The 21,589-nt window shown below is 45.9% G+C and overlaps 1 protein-coding gene across 1 annotated transcript in view; it reads left to right on the forward strand.

Annotated features, from left to right (window-relative positions):
* The window catches only part of col11a2 (collagen, type XI, alpha 2), a gene marked incomplete at both ends in the record, with an annotated part of 52,922 nt that overhangs the window by 13,975 nt on the left and 17,358 nt on the right, over positions 1-21,589 (forward strand). Inside the window, 30 exons of the mRNA XM_084455028.1 lie at positions 1,089-1,299; positions 1,878-2,040; positions 2,377-2,499; positions 3,937-4,056; positions 6,017-6,823; positions 7,412-7,627; positions 9,445-9,573; positions 11,441-11,626; positions 12,607-12,660; positions 12,928-12,969; positions 13,374-13,436; positions 13,809-13,883; positions 14,349-14,435; positions 15,622-15,678; positions 15,932-15,985; positions 16,077-16,130; positions 16,339-16,392; positions 16,606-16,659; positions 16,790-16,843; positions 17,047-17,091; positions 17,622-17,675; positions 18,683-18,727; positions 18,935-18,988; positions 19,251-19,295; positions 19,549-19,602; positions 19,817-19,915; positions 20,055-20,099; positions 20,293-20,346; positions 20,504-20,611; positions 20,773-20,826. Of these exons, the coding sequence (XP_084311154.1) occupies positions 1,089-1,299; positions 1,878-2,040; positions 2,377-2,499; positions 3,937-4,056; positions 6,017-6,823; positions 7,412-7,627; positions 9,445-9,573; positions 11,441-11,626; positions 12,607-12,660; positions 12,928-12,969; positions 13,374-13,436; positions 13,809-13,883; positions 14,349-14,435; positions 15,622-15,678; positions 15,932-15,985; positions 16,077-16,130; positions 16,339-16,392; positions 16,606-16,659; positions 16,790-16,843; positions 17,047-17,091; positions 17,622-17,675; positions 18,683-18,727; positions 18,935-18,988; positions 19,251-19,295; positions 19,549-19,602; positions 19,817-19,915; positions 20,055-20,099; positions 20,293-20,346; positions 20,504-20,611; positions 20,773-20,826 (3,260 nt within the window). The remainder of the gene's footprint in view (positions 1-1,088; positions 1,300-1,877; positions 2,041-2,376; positions 2,500-3,936; positions 4,057-6,016; positions 6,824-7,411; positions 7,628-9,444; positions 9,574-11,440; positions 11,627-12,606; positions 12,661-12,927; positions 12,970-13,373; positions 13,437-13,808; positions 13,884-14,348; positions 14,436-15,621; positions 15,679-15,931; positions 15,986-16,076; positions 16,131-16,338; positions 16,393-16,605; positions 16,660-16,789; positions 16,844-17,046; positions 17,092-17,621; positions 17,676-18,682; positions 18,728-18,934; positions 18,989-19,250; positions 19,296-19,548; positions 19,603-19,816; positions 19,916-20,054; positions 20,100-20,292; positions 20,347-20,503; positions 20,612-20,772; positions 20,827-21,589) is intronic.

The following is a 21,589-nucleotide window of genomic DNA, read 5'->3' on the forward strand; positions in this document are numbered from 1 at the left end:
TGCTTATATTTCCCTTGTTGCTAATTGATTTGACTTTTTGGGATCATAGCCCTGTAAACATACTTTGGGAATATTCAGATCTTGTCGCTACAAAGATTGTTGGAGGCAGTGCCAACATCATATTGAGATGTTGCAAAACACTGAATTAATGCCACTCGCATTATGTGATTGTGTTGAAATTAGCTTTATCAATTTGTTATTTTTCTCTCAATGTTGGCCAGTCAGTCATTTGTTTCCATCTCACTGTTATTTTAAAAGGATTTAATAAGACAGAAGGTTTGGCTTTTAACCACCATGGAAGTATGGTATCTGGCAAGGACTGGAACACTCAGCACCTTCAGCGCTAGAGATCGAGTATAATAATCTCGTGCAGGAGCGAGAAAGCTTAGCTGAATTACTTCGGAGGAGCCTAAATAAATTAAGAAGCCAAGAATAACTCTGTCTGTCTGACAGCCTGGAGCACTGAGTTGTACAGTAGGTAGCACTTATGCGGTCGTACAGAAATCCTAAAAAGTCAAAGCTCATTTCTGCTTGTCATCTCAGACTGGGTTTGTGATTATCCTCCACACCTCTGTCATTATGACTCTTCTCTGTTCCCTCTGAAATACCTGATATTCATTATATTATAACAAGCATAGCAATTATATTTTATTACAACAATCATGCAATATATACTGTACCATCCTTTCCCCCATCCACATGCATTCCACCTCTCTCTCCTTCCTCTCCTCTTTTCCCCCACTCTCCCTCTCCTTCCTCGCCCTCATCCTCTCTTCTCCCTCTCCCTCATCCCCTCTTCTCCCTCTCCCTCATCCCCTCTTCTTTCCTCCTCCTGCACCTCTCTCACCCCACTTCTCTCTTCTTCATTCCTTGCTTCTCTCTCTCTCCCGTTCTCTACTTTTTTCTCATCCTTCCATCACCCCTCCTCCTCGTCACCCCTCCTCTTCACTCCTTCTCCTCCTCCTCCTCACTCCTCTTCCTCCTCCTTCCTCTTCCTCCTCCTCCTCCTCCTCACTCCTCCTCCTCCTCCTCCTCCTCCTCCTCCTCACTCCTCCTCCTCCTCCTCCTCCTCCTCCCACCTCCTTCAGGTAATTTCCCAGAGAACTTCTCCATCATGGCCCTGGTGAAGGCCCATGCGGGTCTCCAGGCGTTCCTGCTGTCGGTGTACAGCGAGCAGGGCGTGCAGCAGCTGGGCGTGGAGCTGGGCCGCTCCCCCGTCTTCCTGTACGAGGACCACACCGGCAGGCCCGCCCCGGAGGACTACCCCCTGTTCAGGGGCGTCAACCTGGCCGACGGCAAGTCAGTGACAACCCCCTCCTTCCTCCATGTGTGTGTGTGTGTGTGTGTGTGGATCCAGTTCTCTGTACAAACTATCTGCACTTGTGATGTTGTGAGCTCGTCCAAATAGATTTAGTATGTATGTACAGTATGTATGGAGCTAGTGTAAGCAGGTGTTCTTACGCCAATCTTATGCCTGTGAATCCTCTCGCTAAACCCTCCATGAACAGCCATTATCGACGACACCCTCTTCCACCATGTGGCTGTGTGTGTGTGTGTGTGTGTGTGTGTGTGTGTGTGTGTGTGTGTGTGTGTGTGTGTGTCTAAGAAAGTGTGTCCATCCATCCTTGATGATACAGACAGAATGTTTATGACTGATTTTGTCCTAGCGATATCAGCACCTTCCACACCCCAAACAGACATAAGAATGAGCATTTTACTCCAGTTTCGATACCACGCCGATACCTGCCTACAACACACATATAAACATCATCACACTGACGCTTCCTACAGTCTCTGACCCCCACTTCCACCCCCGCCCCCCTCCCCCTCTCTCTACCGCGTCACACACGGCTGCCATACCTCCTCCCCGACTCTAGGTGGCACCGCATCGCCCTGTCCGTGCAGAAGAAGAACGTGACTCTGCTGCTGGACTGTAAGAAGAGGATGACCCGCTCCTTGCCGCGTAGCTCCAGCCCCGTCATCGACACCAAGGGCATCACCCTGTTCGGGGCCCGGCTCCTTGACGAGGAGGTCTTCCAGGTCAGGACTGGGGTGGGCGTGGTCACGGGGGAGGGGCCAGGGGACACTGAAGAATCTGGGCTCCGGTTGAAGGATCCAGTTCTCTGTACAAACTATCCACACTTGTGATGTTGTGCGCTCGTCCAAATAGATTTAGTATGTATGTATGTATGGAGCTAGTGTAAGCAAGTGTTCTTACGCCAATCCTATCCCATGAACAGCCATTATCGACACCAGCTGATTAGATTTGAATGACTTCTCATCTGAATGAGGTCTAGTTTGCTTTTGCTGATTGTTTGTTTGGTTGTTTGTTGTTGTAGTTGTTTACTTATTTGTATGTTTGTTTGTTCCTCACAGGGAGATATCCAACAGCTGCTGATCGCCTCCAACGCCCAGGCCGCCTATGACTTCTGTGAACACTACAGCCCTGACTGTGACTCCCCTCTGCCACACACCCAGGCACAGGACCCCAACACATACGTGAGTAGAGCGGGCTGCACACACACACACACACACACACACACACACACACTCACCCGGACCCCTAGTTTATATCCAATAACAGTCCCATTCATTTCCAACGGAGCTAGCTTAGCTTCAGGACCTCACGTTACTGTATAAAGCTATGGTTCTATCGGACAGAGCAACAGCTAACTGCGTAGACAACTTTGTAGCCATCCAAACAGCTGCACCTATCTTTACACATCACTTCCCTGTAACAGCCTTCCTCCACCGTTCTCAATAGTTACTGTATGTCAGAATGTTTGGGTAGCCCATACTAGAGCACTAGCATACTAGAACAAAGAAAAGACTAGCACACAGGGGACCCTAGTTGGGTAGCTAGTTCATCCCACCATAGCACACTAGCCCCCTTGCCCCCACCCCCACCCCCCCTGGTGATCTAGGGAGGTCATCAAAGTGCTGCTTCACTCTATCCTCCTCAACGCATCACAACTCTGTATCCTTCCACCTTCCACCTCAATCTGTCTGTGTGTCCAGAGGGAATGGGACTAGAACGAACATTCACACCCGAGCTCTATGTACACGGCTCAGATTCACCCTGTAGATTCACCCTGTAGATTCACACTGTAGGCTACTGTACATCCCATCTGTTCATCCACACTACCAGAGGTCCTAGCTTATATCTTCACACTGAGAGACATGTGTTTCAAATGGTCTAAGTCAGGATCTTTGTTGATTCTAAACAAATGTCAACAAATTTTGCTTAGACCAAACTGGAACACAGACAGGCTGGGGAAAGAGACAGAATGTTCCTTTACTTCCTGGTTTTGGTTTCCTGGCTCTAATATGATGGGTTGAATATGGGAAACGGAATTCTGGGAAAATGAGTTTTGGAGATAATTAGATAAATGTATGCCCATAAACTAAGAGCAAATGATTTAAAACAAGCACTGGAAAAAAAAAATATATATATACAGTATATACTGTATATATATAATTCTTACTTGCTTTGACTATCTTTTACACAAGCCAGGCTTTCTGTCATGTTGATGCTGTTGAAAATGAATGAATACAAATCAGTTGTTTTATTCATTTCTTTCCTGTTCTCATTCATCATAGCGCTCTACGTGATCCAGACTAGCCACCCCACACACAGAGCCCTGATGAATAGAAAAACATGCTTTTATATTTTCCTCCCCAACCTCTCCCTCGATCCATACCTCCCCCCCTTCTCTCTCTCCTCATCTCACCCCAACCCACCACATCTCTCACTTTCTCCCTCTCAAATCTCTCCTCCCTCCCCAAACTCTTCTGTCACTCCTCCAACCCCAGCCCTCTTCCCCCCCCCCTCCTCACCCACCCTTTGAACGTCACTCTTCACCTCTCCTGTCACACATTCCTCCCCCTCCATTCCTCTACCCATCTGACCCTCTCGCCCCCCCCCATCTCTCTCAGTACTTTGATGAAGAGCGGGAGGACTATGAATACCCTTATTATTATGAGGAAACACCAGGCACCCCCTCTACCTCTCCGCCCTCTTCCCCCTCTCCTAGCACCGAGGGGCCCGATCATCAGGTAAAGAGGGAGGGAGAGAGAGGGGAAACAGAGGGGAAGAAAGGAGGGATAGAGAGCGAGTGAGGAGAGAGAGAGACAGACATGTGGGTGAAGATAACAAACAAAGACATTTTGAGTTATGGGCTATTTTTTGGGGGGAAAAACGGCAAACTGTGAAATAGCATCCCTCGTGAATTTGAAAGCTACCTGAAAGCTTGCCATCAGTTTTAGAACAGTGACAGTCCTCCGGGACGCCATGTCTCTCTCTCTCTTTCTCTCTCTCTCTTTCTCTCTCTCTCCCTGTTGCTCGATCTCTCCATCCTCTCCCCGTTAGATACCGCCCTCCTCACACGTCTTCATTCTCATGAGTCCCTCTCATATCAGCTCGCCTCATCTCTCTAATCACCGTGTATTAACATTGTACTGATCATGTTGTGTTCATGTCTCGGTTGTTGTGTAAGTATATATGTGTGTGTGTGTGTGTGTGTGTGTGTGTGTGTGTGTGTGTGTGTGTGTGTGTGTGTGTGTGTGTGTGTGTGTGTGTTGAGAATTTGAGGACACTGGGGGATCAGGTACAGGGGTGCTGCATCACACGTTACGACCCTCCCCCCTTACCTCTCCCTCCCTCACCCCACCTTACCCCTCTACCTCCTCACCTACCCCCTTCTCCCGCCTCACCCCCTATCTTCTGACCACACTGGGCCGGACCAACTGGCAAAGAGAAAAGGAAGGGGGAAAAACGAATGAAACAGCAGAAATGTTCCATGTTTCCAAATCTTCTCCTCACACTTTTTCCCCACACTCGACTATCTGAGGAAAGTGGCTGCATTGCATGTCTGATTCAACGTGTACTTCCATCATGCGTACTGGTGTACTGTATACTCTACATATCACTGCATGTGTCCATGTCTATGGTATCCATCTCTCTTTAGGTCAGTCCGATGTGTCCATTTGCTTGTTCCTGTCTTTGTACGCATCCTTAGTTTGGCCTGAGAGCGGCATAAATATGCGACTGTTTTTCGATTGATCTCCCTGTGAATCTGTTTGACTGCCTGTCAGAATACCTGGTTTCTGTGCCTATTTTTCAGTATGCATCCATCCATTGACTCATTTCAAAGTATTTATGCCATGCATGTATTCCATAGCATGTCCTTGTGTACTTTTTCAGTGTTAGATTTGGTCTATGTTTGTATGGACCAGTTCCCATCCATATCCAGCACTCTGTCTTCATGTTTCAAGAAATATTTTCCAGTCTTACTAACTTGTGTGTGTGATACTTACGCTACTGCTACTACTGCTGTGGCTAATACCTCTCTCACAGTTGGACGGCTCAGTGCATCAGAGGCTTCTGTGTGTGTGTGTGTGTGTGTGTGTCTGTGTGTGTGTGCATGTGTGTGTGTGTGTGTGTGTGTGTGTGTGTGTGTGTGCGTGTGTGTGTGTGTCGGCACCAGCTTTACCTGACCATCACATCCCCAGTGCCTCTGCAAACCACAGGCTCTAGTTCTCATTAGCACAAAGATGCAGCTTTTTTAATATGGAGAATGGCATTACTGGAGAGAACAGCTACCAAAATTATATGTCTACCCTTTCATTTAAAGTCAAATAACTGGGTCCCAAATGGCTACATCTAAATATGGATATAGTTAATTGTGTCATATAGATACTTGACACTTTTGTGTTTTTGGGGGGGTTCGTTGTAACTGTCAGTTAATTGTCGCTGCCTCTTCTCCTGCTGTATCCAGTAATGCCAGAAGAATCTCAGTAAATAATCTAAGCCTCATCCGTCTATATGTACCCGTGTCTCAAAACATCCACCTTTGTCTTTCTCTCTCCTTCTATCCATCCCTTATGCTTTCATCCCCTCCCAACCCCTTTTTTATCTCTCCATCCATCGCTCTCATCCATATCTCTCTCTCTCTCTCCACACCTGCCCTCAACATCACAATCCACCACACAACCTTTAACTAAACACTCACTACAGAAGAGCAAGGCCATCGCTAATGGCAAACCAGCCTCCTCTAAACCTGCCCCTGTAAAAGCCAAACCCGCCCCGGCCAAAGCCGACAAGGCTGCACCTGCCAAACCTGTAGCCGTCCCTGCTGCCCCCGCCGTTGCCAAGCCAGCTAAGGCAGAGCCGGCCGCCCCCAAGCCCACCAAGGCTAAGCCTGTCCCAGCCAAGCCTGCTAAAGCCAAACCCACAGCTATGGAGGTGCTCTTGGCTAAGATTAAGCCCACTGCCGTCACACCTGTGGCTAAGACAAAGCCTACACCTGCTCCCAAAAAAAAAGCAAATGGTAATGGCAAACCGGCAGTAGAAAAAAAAGCCAATGGTGAAGCCAAGGTCACTGCTGAAGCCAAAGTTACTGCTGAGAAAGTTGAGGTTAAAGCCAATGGCAATGGCAAGCCAGCTGTAGAGAAGAAAGCCAATGGTGAGGCCAAAGTTAATAGTAAGCCAGCAGTAGAGAAGAAAGTTGAGGTTAAATTCAATGGAAATGGCAAGCCATCTGTAGAGAAGAAAGTTAATGGTGAAGCCAAAGCCAATGGTAAGCCGGCAGTAGAAAAGAAAGTTGAGGTTAAAGTCAATGGAAATGGCAAGCCAGCTGTTGAGAAGAAAGTTGAGGCCAAAGCCACTGTTGAAGTCAAAGTCAATGGTGAAGCCAAAGTTAATGGCAAGCCAGCTGCCGAAAAGAAAGTTAATGGTGAAGCCAAAGTTAATGGTAATGGCAAACCAGCAGCAGAAAAGAAAGTTGAGGCCAAAGACAGTGTTGAAGTCAAAGTCAAACCAGCTGTAGAGAAGAAGGAAAATGGCAAAAATGGCAGTGACAAAAAATTGAATGGCAATGGTGCAAAACCAGCAAAACCTGAAACCACTAAAGCCCAGCCAGAGAAAAAAGAAGTCACTAAAGTTAAAGTAGAAAAAACTGTGGTTAGTGAAGTAAAACCATCAAAAGCAGTAGAAACTGCCAAAGTGCAGGTAGTTACTGAAGTTAAAACAACAAAGGTAGCAGAAACCACCAAAGTTCAGGTAGTTTCCGAAGCAAAAGCAACAAAGGTAGCAGAAACTACTAAAGTCCAGGTAGTTGAAGCAAAACCAACAAAGGCAGCAGAAACTACCAAAGTTCAGGTAGTTGCTGAAGCGAAACCAACAAAGGCAGCAGAAACTAAGGTTCAGGTAGTTACTGAAGCAAAACCAACAAAGGCAGCAGAAACTGCCAAAGTTCTGGTAACAAAAACAGAGGTTACAAAAGTCCTGTTAGCAAAACCTGAGACTAAAGCTCAACAAGCGAAAACTGAGGTCACCAAAATAACCGAGGTCACCAAAGTTCAGGCGGTCAAGACAGTGTTTAGCAAGGTTGAGAAAGTTAAGGGTGTCCAGAAGCCTCCCTTCCTCAAACCCGCCCTGAAGAAAGAGCTACCGACCCCCGCACCTGTCCCTGTCCCACCCAAGCCAGAGAAAACCAAAGTGGTGGTCGAGGTTAATAACGTCAAATCCGTCACCAAAAAACTCCCTCCCTTCGACAAGACTACACTCAGCGGCACCATCGTTCCTGTGCCAGAAAAAACGAAGAAAACGGGCAACGGTTATCAACAGGTACAAACCAAGAAACCAGCCCGCGGTGGCCATCCAGAGCTGCTGTATCCACCACCTCCATTCTGCCCACCAGGTCCTTCTCCATCCAGATTTTACTGCCCAAACCATGTTCTAAACTGTTCTTTAAGCTTGGTAGATGGTGTAAACGTCTTGAAATGGATGTTAAAGCCTAAATCCTATGCATGTCTGTAGATGAAGATCAAATCAAAAGTCTCTAACATCAAGAACTGGACTACAACTGAGGTTCTCTCAGTTTTATTGATACATTTATTGAACAACTAAATCATGTACAGTACAAGACTAAAACTACAGCTAAGTACAGAAGTACTGCAAGTATTTATATACTAACCTAAACCAAGGCAAATAGCTATAAAATAAATTTAATAAGTCTTAAGTCTAAAACAGTTTTGAGCGTAAAACCTTGGTGGTGGACAACCTGGTCCTCAGAAAGGAAGCTGGCGCATACCAACCTGGACCTTCTCCTCCTTCTCGTACATATCATATGATCTCAACGATCATGCCATCCGATATGATATAGACTGGTCTGCACTGCACAGACCAATACAGACTGTCCTATTGCAGCATGGCTATGTGTACAGTCTCCTCCAACTGTTTCCTACCAGACTCCCCTTTAAACTCCTTAAACTCAGAACCTGTCCTGCTGAACGTTCACACACAGCCTGTTGTGTCTTCCAGTGGTGATATGGTGATCATGCCAGTCACATGAATGAGCTGTGTGCATGGACTGTATTGCACAGAAGCAGAATGTAGAGAAGACATACTGTACCAGTACACCATCACAAACTGTAGACAATACAACACAACGTCTCACATTTTTCTTCCTGTCTCTACCAGTTCTCTCAAACACCTGTGTTTCTTTCGTCGAACTTTGTCTCTTTGTCTCGATCATATTTTGTACCAAATATGAATGAAGCAGCCTCACAGAAACTAAGCATGGGCAGCATTGGATTGTCAGTAGCCCTGCCTGAGAGTTCGTTGTCCAAAAGTTGCCCTCAGACTTCAGGGAGGTCCTTTTGGTCAAATGGTTGGGCTTGCTGAGCAGTACACATGCTTAGATATGTGTTCAACTTCATCCAGTGTTAATTGTACATTGGCCTGATTTCAATTCAGAAGTTTTTTTAAGGTGATATTTGATGTTAAAAATATCAATATCACTTTTAATTAATTTAAGTCTGATGGAAACATTTTATGATTTGACAGGTTGAACTAGTTCTGTGAGGCTGCTGTTTGTGGTTGTAGCTCCATCTGTCTTCCATGTCTTGGGCGAAACTCTGTCCAAATCTGAACATCAAGCGAACATCAAGCAAAACATCAAAAGCATCCACAATATATATATAACAATGATGATTATCTATCACAAAGGAGAGGTCAAGTTTGGGACCTCTCTCTAACCTTCTGGTGACTTTATCAGAAGAGAGAACTTGACCATTCTATGATCTTCTATGGCATTGAGGCTTTTTAACAGTCTGAATTTGTTCAAGAATTCAACAAGGAAATTTCAGCAAGGCATTGTAATCTTGATGATTTCCCGTAAATCTTTCAGATGACAAGATTTATAATCGTCAAAATTTTAAATTGCTGAAATTTCTGTCTAACTCAAATTCAAAGTCTCAAAGTCTTTGAAAATGTGGTTTATCAGAAAAAATATTCTTATTCTGACAAACCCTTCATTGTAATTTGGTTCATTCTTCCTTTTTAACTCATCAATCAAACATTAAACTAATGAACCCTCTTTCATTCAAATCTGCTTACTTCCACCCCAATCCTCACCCCTTCCTCTTGACCTCACCAATCAGGATGTAGATACTGCACACTCTGAGGCTGGCCACACCCCTACAGAGACGGATTATTATTATACCTTAGAGGAGGAGGCGACCCCCCAGCCAGAGACTGAGGTGATTGGACAAGAAGTGACCACCGGCCAGGTAAACCGCGTAAACACACGTGGGTTGAAGCATTTACAACGTTGCAGATGGAAACGTAACATCTAGATCTGGCATGATTCCCTGTTACACGACAGAACACTCATACCTGATCTGGACTACATTTCTACATTTCTATCTCAACATTGTGTAATGTTAGACGCTCTTGAACAAGGCCACAGATTATGGAGGCGGAAGAAGACATCCATATCACACCACCTCAGAGGACTCCTCACTATAAATCAAGATAAACACTATAATTATAATCTGTTAAAGGATTACATATAATCCTAATCCCAGTTAGAATCAGGGAAGATGGATACTGTAATATGTGGAGGTGAGCCCAGCCATTCTTGTAGTTAATCCAATAGCCTAACCCAGTAGTGATGTATGTTTCGTTCCTAACCATTCCATTTTGTTGCCACATATGTGCAACCGCACTCCTTCTCAAAGACGAACACACCCATTCTGTTTTATCAAACATTCTCATGTGGCCCCCACTCTCGCTCAACCAAGATTTGTCTTTTTGTTCTCATATCAAGGTGTTCTTTTTTTTATAATACGTTCAGTCTTGAAATAAGAACAAACATCTTGAGAAAATGGGTGTCGCATAGGAATATTTGATAGGCATAACCAGAGAAAACCATGGAATGGATATCATGCATTCCTCTTTGACAGCAAATCTAACTGCATCATAGAGAATGAATGATACTGACTACGTATGTGTAGACAGAATTTGTGACTCGAATCTCAGTTCTAATTCGTGTGTTCTCTTAATGTTTTATATGATCAATATCAATCATCATCACCAACATAAATGGGTCACTTTGAAGACTTTTGCAATCTCAGTTATTGTTTTGATGTTGCAGGAGGGTTATTATTGATTATTCGTGTTTTGATTGCTTGCATTTAAATCATACCACAAAGCATCACTCAATTTTTCCTTTTTTATTTTTTTTATTTCTTTACTGAATTTGTTTATTCATACATAACGTGTAATATGGCTTAATTTTGGATTTGTTGTCCAAAAGTTGTCCCACTATAACCATCTATAATTATAATTAATCATGGTAAGTTGAATAGTGAAATAACATAGCATAATAGCTTTGCTAAATAGAAGCTGCTTTTGTTTTCACAAAGTGAAGCGCTTCACCCTCAAGCTTGTGTGTTTGAGTTCCTCCGAACCTTTGTTGTGATTCTCAAAATAACATGCGGGTTGCGCCCAATTATCCAATTTCATTGGGAGTAGCCATTAGGTCCCTCCCCAAACACACAAGCAGGTGTCTATGCACAGGCTTTGGTGAAAACACGCACTATCAACAGCTCAAGGATAAACCATGTCTGTAAAGTGAGAACATGAGGAATAGCTTAAGGCACCAACCTTCAATTCCCAAGGAGAATTATGCCTGAAGAATATGGCTGTTCCCTTGACAACCACCAGGTGGCACTGTGCTCTATGTCCCTTTGTCACTGTCTGTTAATATGGCCAAGGTAAGACTCTCACCTCACCGTCTCTACCCTCTCCTCTCCTCCCTGTTTTCATATTGGCTTTCTCTACCTCTCTACCTTCTCTCTCTATGGCTGACACACTCTTCTTCTTCACAATGACATCACTGTCACCTCTGTATCTATCCACCTATATTTTGGTCTCCTTTTCCATTTTCCTCTACCTTTCCTTCTCTCTGCCCTTCTCCTCTCTTCCCCCCTTCTCTATATCCATCTCTCTCTCTCTCTCTCTCTCTCTCTCTCTCTCTCTCTCTCTCTCTATGTCCCACTCCCCTTTTCTCCTTCTCTCTCCTCTCCATCCTTCTCCTCCTTCGTTCTCTCTCTCTCTCTCGGCTCCTCCGCTGCGTCCCGATGTGGACCCCAGGTGGAGGAGGTAGATGTGGCCAAGGCGGGTGGCGAGGGCGACGCCTTCACTGAGGAGTATGTGACTGGAGACGTGGGCATGAGGGAATACGACTATTCCTACAAGGACTACAGCGAGCCCAAGCCAGAGGGGGAGGCCGAGGCCAACATGGGCCCCGCCCTCTCCGCTGTGACGGACGAGGGAGGCGTAAGTCACTCCGAGCTTCAACCCCCCCCACCCTCCCAGATCTCCATGGCAATGCCAGACCTGGGTCAAAATACACACTGGATCAAATACTGTACTTGAAAGTAGTTATTTTTCCAGAGGCGCGTTTGATTTAGCGCCGAGTCAGCGTTCTTGACGCTGTTTAATTTCCTCTGGGTTTTTTTTTTCTTTCGCACCAGAGCAAATTAAATCAAGTGCACCCCAAGTATTTAATAGTATTTGTTAAGTGTATTTTCCCCAGGTATGGTTAGAGCCACAGGGTTAGCACTGGGATCTGTGTATACTGTGTGGTATACAGACTACTCACATGGAGGAGCTAAATGGGCAGCAAATGATCTGGCTTCACAGTCATTTACCTTTAGCTCCGGCGTCTGTGCTTCCTCTGTACATGCTATAGTACGCTAGCAGTTGATGGAGTTTGTTTTGTACTGGAAGGACAGCCAAGGACGGGAGAATGTCAGAGCAGCCTGAGGATCTGACAGTGAGCCTTATCGACGTACCTGATATTTATAACCCAACATGCGTATTGTTTTATTTTTTGTGTTTCGGTTCTGCACCACTTCTTCCCAGAGAGACCAATGGATATGTTTTGCCACAGATAACTATATGACCACTTGATTCAACACATTTGATATTAAGTGAGCAGCAAAATGATCTATGGCATGGTTGAGATGTGGCTATGTCATAGACCTATTTTGGGTCTTTGGGTCACAGGTGAATCAACTGTTCTCATGTTGGGACTATTTCTGTATCACTTCTACCGCTCTGTTGGCCCTTCCTTGGGCCCATAGGATAGTTATGTGGTATCTGTGTGTGTGTGTGTGTGTGTGTGTGTGTGTGTGTGTGTGTGTGTGTGTGTGTGTGTGTGTGTGTGTGTGTGTGTGTGTGTGTGTGTGTGTGTGTGTGTGTGTGCCTCTGCATTGACTGCGCTGTGTTGTGGGTTACATATCTGTTTTCCTCAGGCCTCTGTGAGAGCCCAGAAAGGAGAAAAAGGAGATCCTGCTGTCCTGGAGCCAGTGAGTTTCCTCCATAAACCTACTACACCGTGGTCTCCCAACCTACAGGGGGCGCCATACATTCTATAGAAGCCTAACTGAAGTGCTAGTTTCATGAGCAAATGCTAGCCACAAAGTGACTGTATGTAGATATAAAGAATGTCTATGGACAGACATAAACAGTGGAAAAGTACCGAAAGTTCCATAATCATCTTCCTCACTTCCTGTCCTCTCTCTTTCTCTCTCTCTCTCTCTCTCTCTCTCTCTCTCTCTCTCTCTCTCTCTCAGGGCATGTTGATTGAAGGACCTCCAGGGCCAGAGGGACCAGCAGTGAGTCCAGTTTGTCCCCCTGTTTCCTGTTTCCTCCATCATAGTCTCTAGCTGTGTTCGGAATCGCTCCCTATTCACTATATAGTGCACTATATAGGGCGTCAGCCATTTTGTTTGTAGTGTCCGAATTCTCCACGGAATTTTCGTTCCCTATATAGTCCACTATTTATTACCCACAATTCACCTTGATTTGCAGGGAACAGTGCATGTACCCTACATTTTCTCCGTTCCCTAGGTAGTTCACTACATGGTGAACCCTATATAGGGAATAGGGAGTGAGGGAACGAGGGAGCGATTCTGAACACAGCTTCTGTGTTGTGCGGTCACCAAGCTCATGGACGATTTCTTCTTCTTCTTCTTCTTCTCCTTCTTCTCCTCCTCCTCCTCCTCCTCCTCCTCCTCAGGGTCTCCCTGGTCCGGCTGGCTCATCAGGGCCCCCTGGTTCTGTTGGTGATCCTGGAGAGAGGGTGAGTCTGGCTCTGTCTTTGTGTGCAGTATGTCGTTTCTAGGTACTGTGGTGATCCACACATTGCATTTATACGTATATTTTAGTCGCTTAGCAGACGCTTCCATCCAAACCAAGTTACGATAATGAGTATATTTGTCTGGAGTAAGTAAATCGACTGTACATCTCAGTCATCGTCATACACCGTGTTCTGGGTGGTTCAGGTAGGTCCGGAAGCTGACTGTGTTAGTGTGACCACCTGAACCATCAAACTGGACCTTCACCTCTCAGGGAGGCTACTGTCACCTCACCCCCACTGATCCCTCTCTCCTCTGCCTCCCCGGTCTCCCCCTGCCTGTTCTCCCCTCTGCCTCCCTGGTGTCTCCCCCTGCAGGGCGTCTCTGGTAAGGCTGGTCTCTCTGGGGCTGACGGAGTCCCCGGACCCCCTGGAACATCCGTCATGCTGCCTGTGAGTGAACTGAACTATACAATACAGATGGGATCTATGTTATTGTGTTGTATTGTATTGTATTGTATTGTATTGTATTGTATTGTATTGTATTGTATTGTATTGTATTGTATTGTATTGTATTGTATTGTATTGTATTGTATTGTATTGTATTGTCTCATTAAGTAACACTGACCCCTCTGGTCTTCTCTGTAATACTCTGTTTATTGTGCTTTGTTTGTCAGCCAGGTCCATTTGAACAGATACTGATTCGTCCTCTCTCTCTCTCTCTCTCTCTCTATCTCTCTCTCTCTCTCTATCTCTCTCTCTCTCTCTCTCTATCTCTCTCTCTATCTCTCTATCTCTCTCTATCTCTCTGTCTCTCTATCTCTCTCTCTCTCTCTGTCTGTCTCTCTCTCACCCTCTCTGTCTCTCTCTCTCTGTCTCTCTCTCTCTCTGTCTCCCTCTCTTTCTCTCCTTCTGTAGTTCCGTTTTGGGAGCAGCGGAGGAGATAAGGGACCCATGGTGTCGGCCCAGGAGGCCCAGGCTCAGGCCATCTTGTCCCAGGCCAGGGTGAGGGACCACAGACCGCCTCGCCGGACGCAGAGACAGACATCCACATCCCCACTGTTTCAGTATCTCGCAGAGCTGACCGTAGAGCTCTGAGTATATGAAGTAGTAGAATGGACACCTGAGGGTAGTAGAATCGACACCTGAGGGTAGTAGAATGGACACCTGAGGGTAGTAGAATGGACACCTGAGGGTAGTAGAATGGACACCTGAGGGTAGTAGAATGGACACCTGAGGGTAGTAGAATGGACACCTGAGGGTAGTACAAGCGATGTGGTCGATTCAAGCGATGTGGTCGATTCAAGCGATGTGGTCGATTCAAGCTGGTTTCAAACAAAAGACAATAGTTTTATTCTATGTTACGATTTGCAAAACGGACTCTGAACAGGAAGTGTTTCCTACGCGAGAGTAAGGGACTGGGACTCGGGAGTGATATCTTATAACGTGAGAAAGGAAGTGACATGCAGTTTCAGGATGAAGAGGACAGGGAAGTGATGTCACACAGAAACAAATTGTAGTTTTAACAGACTGATTCTAGGGGAACGAACTACAAAGTTAGAAGAACAGTCAGGTAGGAAAACAGAAAGGAACAAATGGTGTGGGTAACATTAGTGAGACTGAAATTTCATTCACAGCTCCCTGAGGGTTCGTCGCTCTACAGCGACCCCGTCTGGTCACGAAAAAGTCAGGTAGCTGGCTCTCTTCCAGTGCGGGCTCGTGCAACGAATCCTCGACACGAACAAGGGACAATTGGACAATAGTCATGTGTGATTGGCTACCAAATTGGGCGAAAATGGGTGCTCAAAACTCAAAAGTCTCACTTCCTCACCAATGGACAGCTTCGCCACTGAGCTAGAAACGGACTTGATAGAATGGACATGTTCACTGTCAGACGTAGAAACAGACTAGATAGAATGGACATGTCCACTGTCAGAGCTAGAAACAGACTAGATAGAAGGGACATGTCCATTGTCAGAGCTAGAAACAGACTAGATAGAATGGACATGTCCACTGTCAGAGCTAGAAACAGACTAGATAGAATGGACATGTCCACTGTCAGAGCTAGAAACAGACTAGATAGAATGGACATGTCCACTGTCAGAGCTAGAAACAGACTAGATAGAATGGACATCCACTGCCAGGCCTCATTCCTACACAACGTGACATCTGGTGTTTCTTCCTTTTCTAGCTGGCACTGAAGGGGCCACCCGGACCAATGGGCTATACTGGACGCCCAGGACCACTGGTGAGCATCTTCGTCATCATCATCATCATCATCATCAACATTGTCACCTGTATACTCTCTCTGTTAAACATAATAGCCTGGTTGTTGACATGGTATCTGTGTATTGTTGTACCATAACTATCGTGTGTGTGTGTGTGTGTGTGTGTGTGTGTGTGTGTGTGTGTGTGTGTGTGTGTGTGTGTGTGTGCGTGCGTGCGTGTGTGTGTGTGTGTGTGTGTGTGTGTGTGTGCGTGTGTGTGTGTGTGTGTTTCAGGGAACCCCTGGTAGTTCTGGTCTCAAGGGAGATAGTGGAGATCCTGGACCTCAGGTAAATACCCTTTAACCCCTTCACTACTGTTACACACTTCAGCGGTGCATCTAGAAAGGCATTCCTCATGGCCACCTATGTTGTCCTGCAGGGCCCCAGAGGACCCCAGGGGCTGGGTGGACCCCCAGGCAAATCAGGAAGAAGGGTGAGTAACTGACCTCCTTGGCGTCGGCAGCAACCACAAAAATCTGTCATCCAGACAGACCAATTAATTTGGGTTAGCAATAGATGTATACGTGTGTGCGTGTGTGTGTGTGGTGTGTGTGTGTGTGTGTGTGTGTGTGTGGTGTGTGTGTGTGCGTGTGTGTGTGTGTGTGTGTGTATGGTGATGTTGACTGTCTATTCACCTATAGGGCCGTGCTGGAGCTGACGGTGCCAGAGGGATGCCTGGAGAGTCTGGCTCTAAGGTAAACGATCAGCTGATATACTGTCATGTTTAGATACAACGACAGTGACTCAAGCATGTAGTTTCTCACTGAATCTGTCATACAGAGCTATACATCACAACCACAGGAACTCTCCTAATGTTCTGTGTGTGTGTGTGTGTGTGTGTGTGTGTGTGTGTGTGTGTGTGTGTGTGTGTGTGTGTGTGTGTGTGCGCGTGTGTGCACGTCTTTCAGGGTGACCGTGGTTTCGACGGCCTGCCTGGTTTGCCAGGGGACAAGGGTCACAGGGTGAGTTCAAATTCTAAATCACTGTGAATTTCAAAATCACAGTGAATTCATAATCGACACAGGGCAGAATCATGTGAAAGTAGTTGACCAATGATTGTAATTGCTCTCTTCCTGGTTTCCCTGTTTCCAGGGTGACACCGGAGGAATTGGACCCCTGGGACCTCCCGGAGAGGATGGAGAGAGGGTGAGCAGGCCTAGATGTCTCAGAGACATGTCCAGAACCAAGGCTGTCAGAGTGACACAGTTCTAGAATGCTCTCTAAACCCACGATTCCATACATTCAACTGATGGGTTTCTGGAAACATACTTTCTCTCAATGTTCAAGTTTGCTGTTCAAATCTCTCTCCCTCTCTCTCTCTCTCTTTCTCTGTCCATGTGTGTCTCCAGGGAGACGATGGAGACATCGGACCCAGAGGACTCCAAGGTGAACCAGTGAGTGTTTCCCTGACGCTACATTAGCTCTCCACACTCCTTACCTGTTCAGATTAAGATTGAGATTAAGGTGGTTTTGTTGTGGCTTTATTAGTCTATCTGCATGTCAAAGTCACAGTGGATAAATCATCTGCCCCTCTTTCAAAAGTCTGAATACAAACTCATATGTGATTAAGATTAGGGAATAAGGATTAAGATGGATTAAGATTAGCTCACCTGTCGTCTGCCCCTCTGACTTCAGTACCCTCTCCCCCCAATAAGACACATAGACCATAGCAACACAGCATAGCAACACAGTTACACATGCATGGAGTACCTGTATGTTCATAGCATGTGAAGGTATTTTTGTGTTATTGACCAATTGTGTCCCTCTCTCTCTCTCTCTCTCTCTCTCTCTCTCTGTCCCCCTCTCTCTCTCTCTCTCTCTCTCTCTCTCTCTCTCTCTTTCTCTCTCTCTCTCTCTCTCTCCCTCCCCTCTCTCTCTCTCTCCCTCTCTCTCTCTGTCTCTCTCTCTTCCCTCCTGTTTCCAGGGCCCTCGTGGTTTGCTGGGGCCTAAAGGTCCTAATGGGATCCCCGGACCCCCTGTGAGTAGCCTACTTTACCTAGCCTACCTACTGTATCTTATCTTACATATCCTACCTGCCCTACCTAGCCTACTTACCTTCTATACCCTAACTAGCCTACCTACCCTATCTATCCTACATATCCTACCTGCCCTACCTAGTCTACTTACCTTGTATACCCTAACTAGCCTGCCTATCCCATCTACACTACATACTCTACCTACACTACATCGCCTAACTACCCTATCTAGCCTACCTACCCTATCTAGCCTACCTAGCCTATCTAGCCTACCTAGCCTATCTAGTCTAACTAGCCTAACTAGCCTACCTAGCCTATCTAGTCTAACTAGCCTAACTAGCCTACCTACCTTACAGACAATGGCGGTACACCACTCTGACATTTTCAGATTCACCGTAAAATCACCTCTGCTGTGAACCCCCCCCCCCCCAACACACACCCATACACACACAGTCTCAGTCCCTATACTAGCCACTGAATGTTCCTAGCCCTCATAACCACAAAGCACACACTAGAGAAGGGTTTGTTCGTTCCAAAATAACTTCCCCTTTAGACAATAGCCTTGTTATCCCACTGGAATATGTCAGTTAAATCCCCAGATTACCACCTTCAGGTTTATATGTACGCAACCCACTCGCCCAGGAGGCTGCCAGTCTGGTGGACTGGGCAGTTCAACCAAAACACTCCCTTCACCCTCCGACTGTCTTCTAAAAATATGATAGTGTAGCCTACTAGCCTACCACAAGAACCTTGTGATGTAGCTATTTCTGTGTAGCTATGTAGCTATTTCTCTTCCTTTTCAGTTAATTAGTTAGTTAGTTAGTTAGCTAGCTAGCTAGTTAGTTAGTTAGTTAGTTAGTTAGTTAGTTAGTTAGTTAGTTAGTTAGTTAGTTAGTTAGTTAGTTAGTTAGTTAGTTAGTTTGTGTGTGTTTGTTTGTTTGTATGTTTATATATCCACATTTGCTTGTAGTATTTTCTATCTATCTGATCTGTGTTCTATCTTTTTCAGGGTGTACGTGGAAATGACGGGCCCCATGGTCCTAAAGGAAACCTGGTTAGTGGAAGTTTATTATCGACTGTCCTGTCCTTTTAGACTGATGGGTCTGAATATCAGTGATTCTTAACCGTTTCAATCCCTCTTCATCTCTTTCTCTCTCTCTCCCTATGATCTCCCCTTCTCTCCCCATCTCCTCTCCCTCTCATCCCTCCTTCTCTCCCTATCATCTCCTCTCATCCTTCTCTCCTCTCCTCCCTCTCTCAGGGTCCTCAAGGAGAGCCCGGCCCCCCAGGTCAGCAGGGAACATCAGGAACTCAGGTCTGTCAAATGTCTTCCTCTTGAAAACAAGATGCTTTTAGGCTTACGCATACACACACACACACACACACACACACACACACACACACACACACACACACACACACACACACACCATTTCTGAACTTGGAAGTCCACAAACATGTGTCAGTCTAATGTTATCACAAGCTATATGTCCGATCCAGTGCCATATCTTGTCTATTCCATAGCACCATGTCTCATGTCTCGCACCGTCTGTGTCTCTCCCATGGTCTCTCTCCAGGGAATGCCAGGTCCGCAGGGAGCTCACGGCCCTCCAGGAGAGAAGGTGAGAGAGACGTCATCCATCACTCTCTCTCTTTTCTGTAAACGAATCATCCATACCTCTCGCTGTCTTCTGTAAATCGCTGAGTCATGATACTCCATTCAGACATATACACAGTTTGTCACTCTCACCCATAGACCAGTACACTCCTGGCTATCACACCTGAGTCATGGGCTGCCATGCTAAGATAGGTTACAGAGTGTAGCCTACACTAGTAGACCGGGGCACTCATGCTGCGTGTGCCATCCTCTTCCAGGGTCCTACAGGAAAGCCAGGTCTACCAGGGATGCCCGGAGCTGACGGACCCCCTGTAAGCCATCGCCTCACTCAGCAGCAGCAGCACCATTCAGTGGTGGAGGACCAAGACTCCTCATGCCTTAATGAACTCTGAGTATCCTCTCTCCTCTCCATCTCTCATTCTCTCTCTCTCTCTCTCTATCTATCTCTCCCCTTCTGTCACTCTCCTTCTCTTCCTCTCTCCATCTCTCTCCACCCCCCCCCCCCTTTCTCCTTCTCTCTCTCAGGGCCACCCAGGAAAGGAGGGACCTGCAGGCACCAAGGGAAACCAGGGCCCTAATGGCCCTCAGGGGACTATTGGCTATCCTGGCCCTCGCGGAGTGAAGGTGGGACAAATGTTTTGGCGAGAACTGACCTTTTCTGCAGTAGTGTCTGAATGTGTTATTATCAGTTATTGATTGCAGTTAAGTGATGATATACTCCTCACTAATCCTAATCATAATCCTAATCCTATTTTATTCCCAGGGAGGTCAAGGTATCCGCGGGCTGAAGGGACACAAGGGAGAGAAGGTGAGTGACATCATCAGAAATGGCGTCTGATCTGGTAATCACCGTTTGTTGTCTTGACGCCATGATGGTTGATGTATCCTAACGCATTGTACCGGTATGTGTAGTTTCTCGCCCTTTAGAGGGTGCGCTAGATGGGAGATTTCCATGGAGTACAGAAAAACAATATAAACTTTGCTAATTTCTCATTTTTTAGGGAGAAGATGGCTTCCCTGGGATCAAGGGAGATTTTGGAGCCAAGGGAGAGAGGGTAAGATACAGATGCCAGTCTTTGATGAAGACATGCAGATATCTTCTCGCAGTTAAACTTACAATGGTTTTCAGTATTGTGTATAAGTCTTTTTTTTTTAAATCTCCGTTCTGTTCTGTGTGTTTGTGTGTGTGTGTGTGTGTGTGTGTGTTAACAGGGAGAGGGTGGCGTGCCCGGCCCCAGAGGAGAGGACGGTCCTGAAGGTCCAAAGGGTCGCGTCGGACCCCCTGGTGAGCTCGGACCCATCGGGCTGGTGGGAGAGAAGGTGAGGGGCTCAGCTATGCTGTTCTAATCTTCAGCTGACTCATCATGTTTTATCCTTGTTTTATTTTGATGTAAAATTGTGACTTAATTAATTGAGAATGACCGTTTTGATAGTTTGATTGGTTATTTGATCAATTGATTGATCGACATCTCTGATTTCAGGGTAAACTTGGCGTTCCTGGACTTCCTGGTTACCCTGGTAGACTGGGCCCTAAGGTAATGTAAACATGACGCACACACACAACCATAAACTTGTATAGTTACCGCAACACACACTATGATAACCTTGTCCAGTTACCACAACACACACCATGATAACCTTCTGTAGTTATCACTGTCTGATACTGGCAACTGTACTTATGGCAGTATAGACTGGACCAGTCATGTAGTAACAGGACTGATCATGTAGTAACAGGACTGATCATGTAGTAACAGGACTAATCATGTAGTAACAGGACTGATCATGTAGTAACTGGACTGATCATGTAGTAACATGACTGATCATGTAGTAACAGGACTGATCATGTAGTAACAGGACTGATCATGTAGTAACAGGACTGATCATGTAGTAACTGGACTGATCATGTAGTAACTGGACTGATCATGTAGTAACGGGACTGATCATGTAGTAACAGGACTGATCATGTAGTAACATGACTGATCATGTAGTAACAGGACTGATCATGTAGTAACATGACTGATCATGTAGTAACAGTACTGATCATGTAGTAACAGGACTGATCATGTAGTAACAGGACTGATCATGTAGTAACTGGACTGATCATGTAGTAACAGGACTGATCATGTAGTAACATGACTGATCATGTAGTAACAGGACTGATCATGTAGTAACTGGACCAATCATGTAGTAACAGGACTGATCATGTAGTAACAGGACCAATCATGTAGTAACAGGACTGATCATGTAGTAACAGGACTGATCATGTAGTAACAGGACTGATCATGTAGTAACTGGACC

The sequence above is a fragment of the Borostomias antarcticus genome, assembly GCF_949987555.1.
Source record: "Borostomias antarcticus genome assembly, chromosome: 21".
NCBI classification, from domain to species: domain Eukaryota; kingdom Metazoa; phylum Chordata; class Actinopteri; order Stomiiformes; family Stomiidae; genus Borostomias; species Borostomias antarcticus.